Raw genomic sequence first — 13,078 nt, 5'->3', positions numbered from 1 at the left:
CTGGGGGTGCCCAGCCCCAGGCACAGCCCCCCCAGAGGGCTGGGGTGCTCCAGAGCCGGCTCATTCCCCCGCTGTGCCTGTTCCTTGTGAATCTCCTTTGCTCCAGCCGGTGTTTCTTTCTGTGATCAGACACATTTGACTAAACTAATACATATGTATACACTCAGGGACGTCCCCATCCAAACCAATGTAAATTACCTCTGACCAATACATTTTCCCAGGAAATCAATGCATTTTAACACTGGATAATATTTATGAAATTGAATTCTTTTTTATTGAAGCTAATGCAATTCCCTTCTGTTTTATGCATTTTTATTAAACTAATGCATTTTAAATTAAACTGTTGTATATTAACTACAATGGCTGTGGGTACTTACAGTAAAGTAATATATGTTTGCTGAAATCAATACATATTCCAAACCTGGGAATTTCCAGTTAACAAGGCTATATCAAATATAACAAATGCATGTACCTGCTTAATTTGATGCTTATATACATCTGGCTGCTATATTTGTTTATTGGTAATGATTATTTTAAAGGGGGAAAGCATATTAAAGGTAGAAAGATAGATTCCTGCTGGGAGCTGCAGTTGGAAGCTGCCAGAGGTGGTCACCCCATCCCTGATGCTCAAATTGGGGAGTGTGGGGATGACCCACGGGCCCTGGTGCTGGCTGCTGGCTGAAATTCATCTCCTCTGCCACAGCTGGTTTCTGAGCCCTCCATCACACCCCTGAACCTCAGCTCCTGCTGCATGAGGTTTTGGGAACATCCTTCCCTTGCCCACCACATTCCCCCACAGCTCCTTTCTGCCGGCAGCATCCTCAGGAGCCTTCAGAGGGTTTTACCCCTCTCCCCTCGGTGTTCAGAAGATTTCCTCGTGTAGCAGCTTATTCCGGGCAGATTTGATGCCGCAGCTTTGCCTGACTCAGCTCCGTTTTCCCTTGGAAAGCCACAGCACCGCGGTTATGGCCGGGAGGGTTCGCCCAGCTCAGGAATTTGGGCAAGAGCTGCCACCTGCCTTACAGAGCCGGGGAGTGGCCGGCCCGAGGATGGGGACGAGGACAGACAATTCCGGAGCTCTGGCCCGTCCCGGGGCTGTGCCCTGCACCGAGGACAGGATGCGGCCCCGGGGGGAGGTGGCCGTCCTGGCCTCCCGAGCCGCAGCATTGACAGGAAAGCCATAAATAGCAGCGTTATCCGCCCTGAGCGCGCCAGCGGCGCCGGGGCTGAGATAATCTGGGCGAAGCAATAAAAGAGGAAAATTAATTAAAGAGCATGTGCTAATTGTAGGGGAAATGTGCGTGCAATAAGGAGCCGAGGCAGAAAGGCGGCCGGTGGAGGAGCCCGGGCACATCCTGGGGCACCCAGGGGGCAGCGAGGGCTGAGGCCGGGCACAGCTCAGCGACGTCCCGCGGGCACCGCGGGGAGCCAAGGGGTGCTGTCACCGCCCCGAGGTGCCTCACTCTGCACTCCTGTGCCCCCTTGTCCCTTTGCGTCCTCTCACCGTGGCCGGTCGTGTCCCCCCCGTGTCCCCCCCGTGTCCCCCGTGTCCCCGACCCGGCCCGCGGGGACGCGCTGCAGCTCCCGCAGTGGCCGCCAGGTGGCGACGTTGTAGCGGGCGCTGTGCGGGCGCTGCCCGGACCCGGCGGGAGAGAGGAGAGGGATGGGAAAAGATTGGGAAAAGGGACTGGGGAAAGGGATTGGGGAAAGGGATTGGGAAAAGGGATTGGGAAAAGGGATTGGGAAAAGGACTGGGAAAAGGGACTGGGGAAAGGGATTGGGAAAAGGGATTGGGGAAAGGGATTGGGGAAAGGGATTGGGAAAAGGACTGGGAAAAGGGACTGGGGAAAGGGATTGGGAAAAGGGATTGGGAAAAGGGATTGGGGAAAGGGATTGGGGAAAGGGATTGGGGAAAGGACTGGGAAAAGGGATTGGGGAAAGGGATTGGGGAAAGGATTGGGAAAAGGGATTGGGGAAAGGATTGGGAAAAGGGATTGGGGAAAGGATTGGAAAAAGGGATTGGGGCAAGGGATGGGAAAAGGGATGGGAAAAGGGATTGGGAAAAGGGATTGGGAAAAGGGATGGGAAAAGGGATGGGGAAAGGGACTGGGGAAAAGGATGGGGGCAGAGGGCAGGGAGAGCAGCAGGAGGGAAAGAAGCGGAGAGGAGAGGAGAGGAGAGGAGAGGAGAGGAGAGGAGAGGAGAGGAGAGGAGAGGAGAGGAGAGGAGAGGAGAGGAGAGGAGAGGAGAGGAGAGGAGAGGAGAGGGAAGAATGGCTGCAGGGAGAGGTGCCATGGCCATGAAATTACCTGTGGTAATGACCTTCTGTGCTGTCACAGAACCAGGGAATGATTTGGTTGGGAAGGGACCTCACTTGTACCTTGGCACTGTGGAGAATCCTGCCTCCCTGAGCTGGCAGAGGCCAGGCAGAGCCCTGGGATGGCCCTGGCCTTTCCCACTGGAGAAGACAAAACCCCAGCAGTGGGGGCACAGGGAGGGCAGCAAAACCTCTGCCAGGGCTTCTGGGACCCCAGGACACAACCTGCTGGGGGACAGCTGGGAGGGGCTGCAGGGGATGGGGACAGAGCTCTGCAGCAGCTCTCAGGGTGTCCACGAGGGATGTGCCCAGGGCTGCAGCTGAGCCAGAGCTCCTGGGCAGCCCCAGAACCTCGCGCCTCCCTGCTTGCTCTGATGGCACTGCTGTCCCCTGGTGAGGCTCCTGCTGTCCCTCTGCCCATCCTTGGGACAAGGTGACTGAGCAAGCTCCCAGTCAGCGCTGGGTCACCACCAGGCTGGTCACCATCAGCACTGGGTCACCACCAGGCTGTCACCATCAGCAGCTCTCGCTGCCAGCATTGCCCCTCGGCTGCCTGATGGGGCCAGATCAGTGCACAAAGGAGCTACGTGGATCACAAACAGGCAGGAAGGTGGGAATAAATTGATGCCTGGAATGGGAGTGTGCTGAAATCCCTTTTTTTTTTTTCTTTTTTTGGTTAAAATACACAGAAAAGCCCCTTCCGTATTTTAATTAAAAGCCTTTCAGGAGAGGAGGCAAGGGGCTGCCATTTACAACGGGCTATTGTCAGCAGCACAAAGCAAACGGGGCTGGAGACAAACTGATTTATTAACCTGCGCCTGGCAGCGCTCCCCGGGGGGGGTGAGCCCTCTGTGCAGGGGGGGTGGCAGCACTGGGGTCCCCCTGCTATCCCCAGGGTGCTCCAGGGCCACGGGGCAGCAGCCGAGGGGACGCAGGGGACACGGCTGGTTTGTGCCACCCCACAGCTCTCCGTCCCTCCAGGTGGCACAGGGTGCAGTCCCTCTCCTCTTCCTCACTGCTCCCATTGATTTATTAATGATTTGGCCAAACAGAAACATTCCTCCAAAGCCCACAATTTAATTTGCTCACCAAAGATGCCGAGTTAGTTTTATTCCTGATTTACGAGCAGGCTCCTGTGTTCCCTGGGCAGCAGAGTAGGGCAGTGATTTATGGGGGTGAGATCAGCTTTGTGGGTGCAAGGAGAAGGTCCCAGCCTGGGACCTGTCCTGGTGGTGTCCAACAGCAGATCCCAGGAGCCCCTGGACCATGAGCAGACTGGGCAATCCCTGTTGCTGGCATGAGGAGGAACTAGCTGTGCCCCCAGCAAAGACCACCCATCCCACCTGGGCTCACTGACCCATCCGTGAGCAAACTGTGGTCCCGAGGGAGGAATGGAAATGAATTCCCACCTGGGATCTCCTCTTGCAGGGCCTCGGCTCCCACCCCCAGCTAACTACAGCCACATCAAGCCACTCGTGAAGCAGCTTCCTGGCACCACCAGCACCCCCAATCCCATTACAAATCTCAATGACTGCCAGCAGTTTCCACTCCCTGATTTTTATGATTTGGGGGATTTTTATGATTTGAGGAATAAGGGGATCTATTTCTAGCACTTGGGTCTCCAGAACAAAGTTGGAAGCTTTGACCTGTGTGCCCCCAAGCAGGAGCAGCACCTGGGCACTCATGATTGGGGTCTCAGAGTATCTGGGGAATTTGCTGTTGATGCCACCAGGGTTGGGATTTCAGCTCAGGATTTTCATCTGGGGTTCCCTGGTTCCAGGCAATGTTTGCTGCAGGACCATAAGAAGGATTTGCCCCTTTTCCAGCCAGCTCTGAAGGCAGGGAAGCTGCTGGTGCAGGGCTCACAGGAGCATTCAGGCTCTCTCTCACACAAACTGCCTCGACTCCTGCAAATCTTTCTTTGAACTTTGATTTTCTGTTCACTTGTTCTTCTGCCTGAGGCGTTTTGCAATTGCGGGATTGTGAGCGGCTCTGAGTTTCTCTGAGTGGAAGAGATGAGAAGAACAAGATCATTTCCTGGCTGCTTGTGCTGCAGTGTGGGGCCAAGGTCACTTTGTGCGTCTGCCTCACCCTTCTGGACAATTTTCCTGGCCCAGGAGCAGACCTGTCCCTGTGAGAACTGGAAGCACCTGCAGGGCAGGGTGCAGCTTGAAGAGTGTCCCTTTTCTTCAGTGCCTTCTGAACTCAAACTCTGCTTTTTGGTGGAATCCCAAGAGCCCTGCAAAACGCAGGGACCAGCAGCAGGGTGACACCTGGGCGGTGAGGGGCTGCTTCCTCCCCAGCTTGGTGCAGAGAGAGGCTCCAGCAGTGCAGGATTTGCTGCAGCAAGGAGAGGTTCAGGAGAAGTGAAGGATTACAAGTGACCACTGCAGGAGCACTTGTGGGTTTGTTGGTGTCCATGCTGCCCATCTCCCTCCAGCCCTTCTGGGAGCACAGGGATCCACCATCCTCCTCAGCCCAGAGGAGACATTGCTGCATGTTTGGTTTTAAAAAACAAGTCTATAAAATAAGACTGTATAAAGTCATAAAAGCTCAGAAGATTTATTAGACGACATGGAGAAAAGACAGATTTACATGGCAACCCTGCTTGATACACACGAAACACAACTCCAGCTCCAGAGCCGTGAAAAGCAGCCCGGTCACTTAGTCCAGCTGACTTTGGGAATGTCGTAATGCTCAGTCAGAGTATCCGAGTGCCTGTTGAAGTCCTGGGGGAGGGAAAGAGAAAGAAAAAGGGGGATTACATCACCAAGTTGAAGCACAAGCCCCCTGTGTCCCGGCTTGTTTGACAAGGCAGAACAGCTCCTTCAGCCCAACTATAAACACGCTGGCCTGAGGGACTCGGGATGGTTTTGCTCACCTCCACTCGCTGCTTGTGGGTTTTCAATGCTTTCTTCAGGATCCGTTCCACTTGCTGTAGGAGACACAGAAGGGCAGGTTACTCCTGGCCCTCGCAGCCCCCTCAGCCCAGGGCTCACGGGGGTTTTTAAAGCCTCACCCGCTTCTCCTGCATCTTCTCGTGGGCCACCTGCGCTGGACTCCGCTTGTCCCGCCCGCACTTCTTCTCCTTCTCCTTCTCCTCCTGCTTCTTGCTGCTCACCATCTGCTCCAGGATGTGGGCCTTGTCTTTTGCCTTCTCCTCCTTCTGCTTCAGGCCCTTCAGCCGCAGCAGCACCGCCTCGTGATGGGCCCTGGTGGAACAGCCACCTGCACACCCAGACCCCTCCAGCCGGGGCTGCACCCTTCCCCTCGCTCTGGGAAAATACCCCCAGCCTCCAGGGATTACTCCGGGGTCCCCCCTAGCAGTGGCGGGGTACACTCACCCCTCCTGGGGACTTTGGTTGGCTGGAACGATGTAAGGAAGTCCTGGGCGAGGCGGGCTGCTGGTCCCACCCTCCTGCCTTCTTGCCGACCAAAAAGTGATGAAGAAGTCAGAAGAAGATGGAAGTCCCAAAAGTTAACGTAATCCACACGTGAATTACCAGCGTCTGCATGCCATCTCTGACCCTCGTGGGAGACGACCACGTTGGGGACAGCTGTGAGACCCCTTGTCCGGGCAGGCTGGTGGGGTCCAACCCGGCTAGCTGCGGACCCCAGCGCACACGATCCCACCCGGACAAAGGGAAAACACCAGGAGCACTCTTCTCCACGTGGGGATGGACATCCAACGTTTCCAAGGTGGGAAAGAGAGCGATGCCTCATGGCAGGAAACTTTTAACCCGGGGGAATGGGGGCGGAGGAGGAGGAGCATGGCCAATGGATACCAGTGAGGAAGGGCGAGGGGAAGGGAAGAGGGGTAAACCAGAGACCACCAACGCTGACACTTAAAAGGGGGGAAAAGGGGAAAACCACGTGCTGATGGGACACAAATGATGGGAACAGTGCAAATTACCAAACACCCGGTGGAAACACCTAAATAACTATTTAGTGCAATGCAACAGAGGGGCAGCTTCGTCCTCCTCTGCTCAAAACTGAGTCGTGGGCAGTGGGGCTGGGGTCCCTCCAGCACAAACATGGCACAGCTCTTCTGGGATGTACCGCATCCCCAGGGGATTGGGAATTAATTCTCCAAGCCCCTTGGATGTTGGTGTGGCCAGTGCAACAGGCTATGGGGCAAGGTGGTGTAGAAAATGAAAAGTTGTGGGGTTTTTTGGGGTTTGTTTGTTTGTTTGGTTTGGGTTTTTGGGGTTTTTTGAGGGTTTTTTTGTTTTGTTTTTTTTGTTTTTTGTTTTTTGGTTTTTTTTTTTTTTTTTTTTGAGGAGAAGCAGAGAGGGAATTTCTGGGACAGGTGTTGTTAGCGCTCAGACGCTGCAGGGTGGGCTCTGTTCCTCTGCTGAAGTTGGTCGGATTCTTCAGAGCCACTGAGAAATTTAAAAATACAGCCCTAAACCAACCTGAATTCGGGGTATTTGTGAATTTGGGGTTTTCTGGCTGTGGAACGCTGGGAGCGTGTTTGCCGCAGCCGTTCCCAGCAGGTCAAAGTTGCAGGATGGGTCAGATCAGGCGGAAAAAAAAACCCCAAACAAACCTGGAAAAGTTTAACCGGCGGCTTCCGGCTGGCGATTTTTCCCAGCTAAAAACCTTCGTTTGGCCGGCAAAAATCCATCGCCGGGGGGACTCCGCGCCCCTTCCCGAGACCGAGACCCTTAGGGGGGTGTCCAGGAGCGATGCTCGGGGGTGGCCCCGGGGGGCACGGGGGTGGTCCAGGAGGGTGCCCCATCCCTCCTCCCCCGCGGGGCCGCCCCCGGCGGAGGCGGGCGGGCAGGCGGGCGGTCCCCCCGTCCCTCCGCGCCCCTCCGCGGCACCGGGCTCCCCCAAGATGGCCGCCGAGGTGGGATCGATGTGTCGATACCGGACACGGTTTGATGCCCGCCGGCTCCAGGTCGGTGGCGGCGGCGGGCGCGGGGCTGGCGGCGGGCGGGAGGGGAGGGATGGGGGCGGCCGCCCGGATCACTCCCCCCCCTCTCCCCGTCCCTCCCTCCCTCCCTCTCCCCCCGCGCCCGCCCCCCTCCCTCCGCCCGCCCTTCCCCATCGATAGGTATCAGAAATTGATCCCCGCCGCCGCCGCCGCTCTTTGTTCGGCGCCGCCCGCCCGGGAGCCTGGAGCAGAGCATGGAGCAGCGCTAGCGGCGATGGAGCCGCGATGGAGCCCCGGCCCCCGCCCCGCCGCCCCCGAGGTGACAGCAGGGCCGGGGGGCGGCCGCCGCTCCGCCCCGGCGGGAGGGAGGGAGGGAGGAAGAGGAGGGAGGGAAGTTGCGCGGGATGAAGTTGCGGGGAGCGCGGCCCCCCACGCCGCCCCGCCAAGTTTCTGGCGGTCCCCGCCCGCCGAGCGGAGCCGCAGGTGCCCGCGGGCTGCCAAGTGTCCCCGGCGCCGCCCGCAGCGGGGGCGGCTCGGTCCCCGCGTCCCCCGGCGCGCTCGGGGCGGGCAGAGCCGCGCGGGTGCGGTGATGGATGCGGGGATGGCGGAGCGGGGCTGCCCGGAGCCCCGCCGCCCTCCCATTGTTATCCGGGGCCGGTGTGCGGGGCCGGTGCGGGGGCTCGGCCAGCCCTGAGCGCCGGGAAGGCGGTCGGTACCAGGCGGTGCTGCTCGGACCGGGGATGGATGCGACGGGGGGGCGGCAGCTCCTTTGTGGCTCCGGGCAGGTCACGGCCGCCGTATCCCACCGTGGTACCCTCGGTCTGTGAAATTCCCGGTAAGTCCTTTGTTACCGTGCGCGGGGGAACGTTGCCAGGGGCTGCTGACAGTTTGTGACCTTAAATACGCACCTCAAATAGGAGGTGGGTAATTAACACAATGGCTCTCCCGGCATAATGGGATGAAGCCCAACCTGGAGCCGCTACAACAACCGAAACGCGCATTTCCATGGATATTAAATGGGTTTATCCCCGTAGGATATTCCGGAGTTTAAAATGCAGCGTGCTTCGGAGGCGAGTAAACAAATTGAAATGCGATTTATGGGGCTCCGGTACTGGATCAACAGTTCCAGCATTTAATGCATTTTGGCTTTTAAGCAGATTACGTGCTGCATCTGCGCTACGCGACCCGAAAAGTACCGCAGGTACCGCGGCCGGTGGGTTTGCCATGACTGCTCAGTTCTGGCATTGTGGCCGGGAAGGGATTACGGCTCTAAGCGCTTCGGATACAAAAGCGTTCCCCGCTAAATCGCGCTAATGACTTTTCCTGGGTGCGCGCAGAACCTTTATTTAAAGGTAAATATTGGCAGCTACTTTGCCCTGGGTCTGTCGGGGGCGAACTTTACCGGAGGGAGAGGTGGGCTGGGAGGTGGCGGCTCTCTTCCCTTCCTTCCCTTCCTTCCTTCCTTCCTTCCTTCCCCGCCGTTCCGCCTGGCCGGTGCCTGGGGCTGGAGCTGGAGAGGGAGCGGTGGGGATTGACTTCTGTCCAGGCAGCAGTTCTGCCGCCTCGCCGGGATCGCGTTGGGAAAGGTGACCTTGTGCCAGCTTGGCCTAATGCCCTCCATTAAGAAAAACAAAAACAAAAAAACCAAAAAAAAACCCCAACAACAACAAGAAAACAAGAGGGGGACTGAAAAAAAAAAAGAAAAAAGAAGAAGGAAGGCAAGCAATCAATTTATAATTCTTCCAAGAGCTTTCTCCTTTTTTTTTTTTCCCTTCCTTTTTAATGGATGTGTCTGAGCAGCTCTGGTGGCCTGGGGCTGGCCGGGAATGGCAGAGTTTGAGCCGCCCTGATGAATGGTGGGCATATGGAAAACACAGGGATAATGTGCGGCTCGGCAGCGCTCGGATCGAAACGGCGCTGAGCCCTTTTACGGCAGAGAGGCGCGGAAATGAGAAGAGATAAAATTCTATCAAAGATAATGCCAGGCGTATTTCACCGGGTTATGAGATTGGTTTATTGTGTACATTACTAATGCAGTATTTTTTTACAGCTTTCTTGCGTGTGATAGGCAGAGCGGGATTCGTACCTTCGTGGGGTTTTTGGGGTTTAATTTGCTTGGGGTTTATTGCGTTCCCGTTGGCACCGTGTGGATTTATGGGATGCTCCGTGCGCCGGGTGCTGCTCTAATCCAACCCGTTCTGCGTTAAAACGGCAAAAAAATGGGCAAGAGTTTGGAGCTGCTGATTTGGGGTAATAAATACAACGGGCGAGCGAGAGCGATTAGAGCCATCTTTTATAAATGTCTTCACATCTCATTATGCAGATGAGCTCTGGCTACACGGCTCCAAGCCTTTGGTTCTCGTGAAATAAAATGTTCTTGGGTTTATTTCCCGCAATGCAAATGCTCTCTCCGCGTGCCGGAGTTGGGCAGAAACTTCGTTGGCTCTGCTGGATGGTGGAGAGCCAGGAGCCTCGGAGCCTGGTCTGGTTGATGAAATGTTTTTGCTGTTGAAAGTTTAGGGGAGAAGGAGAGGAAAAAAAAAAAATACGCACCACTGTGGATGTGATTAAAATATTATAACCTTATGATATTCTGAAGTGCATAAATTTTACATATCAGCTACAGAGGGAGTTTAGACATCCATTAAATGATATGACAGCTTGACTTATCTAAATGTGCATCATTTAACAATGTGTCAAAATTCTGCTTTATATAGACGACAGCAGTAAATAAGCTATCAGTCCTCTTGGCTGGAGCTTAATTCCTGGAGCTTGGACTAATAAACTTAGCTGCATTCTTGTGGAGCAGCAGGATAAACCTGGGGGGAGGCTGAGGTGCTTCTGGGGGAGCCTCACCTCTGTGAACGCTCCTGGTGCTCTGGGTTTTTAGGGCTCTTATGGAGAGACTGGTGGGATATTCCAGTTGCCTCCAGCACCCAACACCTTCCATCCCCATCCCTTCTTGAGGGTGGGATGGTTGCTGTGGTAATTGTGCCCAAGGGAAACCGTGGGGAGCCCAAGGAGGCTCTGGGTGCCCCCATCTCAGAGGGATTTTTGTCTTTCCAAGCTGAAATCTCCGTGTTTGTGGAAGTGCAGCCTGTGCCCGGGGCTGGCTGAGAAGCCTTGCGAGGTTGGGAATGCAGCCTGTGCTTTCCAGTGGCTCCAGCTGCTCCTGGTGCAGTGGGGCGTGGGGAGCACTGGCTGTGGAATCATCTGGTTTGAACAATTAATCTGAATTTGGGCGCCGCCGGAGCCGGGGCCTCGGCAGATGTCTGTCTCATGGTTGGCTTGGCTGCTGTCTGATGGCTGTGTGCTCCTCCTGGGAGCTTCCCTTGACCAGAGCTCTTCAGGTGGGTTCACTGCAGGGCTGTGCCCTGTTGGGGGGGACACAAATGACACCTCTGTCCTTTACCCAGGAGCTCTGTGTCCTTAGGGATCGAGGGCTGGAGGTCCAGCTGAACTGGCCACTGAAGTGTGGCTGATGCTCCAGCGTCAACGAGTTCAGCCCTTGGTCGTGGGAGGACTCAGGTGTCCTGGAATGCCACTGTCACTGACCACCTCGTGGTGTCCCCTTCCTCTGGGCTGCCACTGCAGCTCCCTCCTTGGGACAGCCTGAGGTGACAATCCATCCCACCCCCCAAATCCTTCATTAATAGCTGATATTTCTGCTATTTCCAGTTTGTATGTGAGGAGAAGGAGGAGATGGGTCGTGTTTCTGGTCCTGCCTGCTCTGGGGTCAGTCTTGAGCATCGCTGGAAAGTCAGACTGAAGTTCCTGAAGTGAAATCTGATTTTTTTTTTCTTCTAATTTTTTTTTTTTTCTGGCTGAATAATTGAGATGCTGCCAGACAAGAAGAGCTGCAGAAAATGAGAGTTTATCTTTAGCACCACAGTTCTCACTTTAGAAACTGGTGACCCCAATTCCAGCCTGGAGAGTGACTTCTTCCCTAATTAATAAATCCATTAATTAATTGTGTGCGTGCTGCAGCCCATTAGAGATGTACATGCTGGCCTCCTGATCCAGTTTAGTGGATTGTCTCTGTGGCCTTGCGAGCAGGGGGGAAAAAGGGATTGTGACCATGGGGCAGCTAGGGGACAGGGATGGAAATATAATTTGATTTTTGTGGGGCTGCAGGGATGAGCACAAGCCCTGCCACCTCCTGGTGGGTGTTCCAGCTCAGAGAGGGGTGTGGGGACTGAGTGGAGTGCTCAGGGCTGCTGTGCCCGCTGAAATGGGGGACAGCAGTGAGGGCTGGGGGTCGTGGGGTGCCTCTGGTGTGGTTTGGGGAGCAGAGAGCCACCCCCAGGGCCGGTGGGTTTGGCAGGGCACAGCTCCTGGCCACGGGTGGAGAGGAATGTTAAAGCCTTGGGTGATCTGAATTATTATTTATGGCCAGCTTAGGAAGCAGTGCACTCCCAGCCTGCCCGTCCTTCAGGAGGCTCTTGCTGAACTCGAAAACCTCAGCAGAGCCTGCGGAGCTCGCGCTGCATCTCCCTCCGTGTGCTGGCACACCAGCTGCTCCCTTCAGTTAATTTTTCTTGCTGTCTGCAGAGACCTGGAATGAAAATACAGGCAAATTGTTGTGTGTGCTGGTCCCAGGGCTCCTGTTTTCTCTGCTGAATGGGAAGCTGGCTGTTGGCAAAAGAATCATCATCTTTAAATGCAGGAGGCTTTGCTTGCCTATGGGTTTTAGGGGCTCCAGGGGCCCCTCTGCTCCCCCATTTTCCACTCCTGGTTTTGCTGGCTGGAGAACATCAGTGTATTTGTGTTCCCAGAGGTGGCTGCATGTCCCAAGGGACAGCACTGGTGCTTCTCCTCTCCTCCCTTGAGTGCTGGTGTAATCGTGTTGCCACATCCCTGGCTGCAGGAATTCCCACATCCCAAATTTCAGGGAATTATCCTGGGAGCTGCCAACAAAACACAGCAAATTGAAATTACAGGGCCATTGTTTGCAGGGAGGGAAGGTGAGCAGCAGCATCCTGCTCCTCAGCATGCCTTGAAATGGGTTTTATTTAGGATTTGCAAGCCATGGGAGTGTGATTCCCCCACAGCAGACCCCAAGACAGCACCCACAGTGCAGCTCAGGGTGTAGCACATTCCCTCTGGGATTGGAAAAGGCACATTAGAGACATCCATTCCCCCTCCAAATGCCTGGGTGAAGTTTCTCAGAACATTTTGTACCATCCTGCTCCTATTACCGAAAGATGTAATTCCCCAACTTGGGAGATAATAAGCAGGTATTGACTTCTGCTGGGGTCATTATCAAGATTTATTCAGTCAATATGGCTCCTTGGGTCAATAAATCTTGAGGTTGATAAAGGAGGAATATATACTTGCAGACTTTATTAAAAAGTTTTCCCCTTTTGTAACACTTTTTCCTCTGTGTTGCAACAGGATCTGTGACTGAGTTTTCTTTAATTACCTGGTTTTTTTTTTCTTTTTGGTGGTGCATATTTTCCTGCAGCTTTTGGGCTGTCTTTCCAAGACAGCACAATTTGGGAAGCAGGATTTGGTGCTGTGCTGGCTGTGGTTTGCTGGAGGTCCCTTTAGTGCTGTGATTCTCTCTTTCCTGGCTTTTTGGGTGAGGATTTGGGGGAATGGGGGCAATATTCAATATTCCCAACACTGGTGGCTTTTTTAAGCTAAGTTCCCTGGTCACACCAGCACCTCCTCCCAAAATGGATTTAGTGCCTTTTATTCTTTAACATGGCCTTGCTGTTTAATTATTTTTTTACCTACTTTGTTGCTGCACTAAGCGATTCCCCGAAGCTGCCCCAGCACCCCTGAGCCTTGAATTTGCTGTGCTTTAAGCCAGCCTGGGGCCGATTTAATGTTTAACTCTGGGCGTGTGCCTGTGCCAGCCAGTCCTCCTGCAACACAGA

The 13,078-nt window shown here is 54.8% G+C and overlaps 2 protein-coding genes and 1 long non-coding RNA gene across 15 annotated transcripts in view; 1 reads left to right on the top strand and 2 right to left on the bottom strand.

Moving 5' to 3' along the window:
- Positions 1-4,874: 4,874 nt before the first annotated feature.
- On the bottom strand, positions 4,875-6,381 carry LOC119707629 (protein FAM32A-like). Its single transcript, XM_038152885.1, has 4 exons — positions 6,377-6,381; positions 5,337-5,529; positions 5,199-5,252; positions 4,875-5,046 (listed from the first exon to the last, which is right to left on the bottom strand). The coding sequence occupies exons 1-4, from the start codon at positions 6,379-6,381 to the stop codon at positions 4,978-4,980; spliced, it is 321 nt and encodes a 106-aa protein (XP_038008813.1). The 3' UTR covers positions 4,875-4,977.
- A 192-nt stretch (positions 6,382-6,573) lies between these two features.
- LOC119707559 lies at positions 6,574-7,003 on the bottom strand. Its single transcript, XR_005258783.1, has 2 exons — positions 6,867-7,003; positions 6,574-6,699 (listed from the first exon to the last, which is right to left on the bottom strand). It is a non-coding gene; the product is annotated as an uncharacterized LOC119707559 (long non-coding RNA).
- Positions 6,663-13,078, top strand: part of CUX2 (cut like homeobox 2) — a 61,896-nt gene continuing 55,480 nt past the window's right edge. The window contains exons 1-3 of one of the 13 annotated variants that reach the window (XM_038152699.1): positions 6,910-7,220; positions 7,377-7,515; positions 8,354-8,548. Coding sequence is in view for 6 of the 13 variants with exons in the window: in XM_038152692.1 (XP_038008620.1) it covers positions 6,828-7,220 (393 nt within the window). In the remaining 7 variants the exon portion in view is untranslated. Of the gene's footprint in view, positions 7,221-7,280; positions 8,549-13,078 lie in introns of those variants that run through there. The other 12 variants (XM_038152698.1, XM_038152693.1, XM_038152702.1 and 9 more) reach the window with 12 other exon arrangements.

The sequence above is a fragment of the Motacilla alba genome, chromosome 15, assembly GCF_015832195.1.
Source record: "Motacilla alba alba isolate MOTALB_02 chromosome 15, Motacilla_alba_V1.0_pri, whole genome shotgun sequence".
Taxonomy (NCBI): domain Eukaryota; kingdom Metazoa; phylum Chordata; class Aves; order Passeriformes; family Motacillidae; genus Motacilla; species Motacilla alba.
The sequence above is the reverse complement of the archived record's forward strand: the minus strand, read 5'-3'. Positions and strand labels throughout refer to the sequence as shown.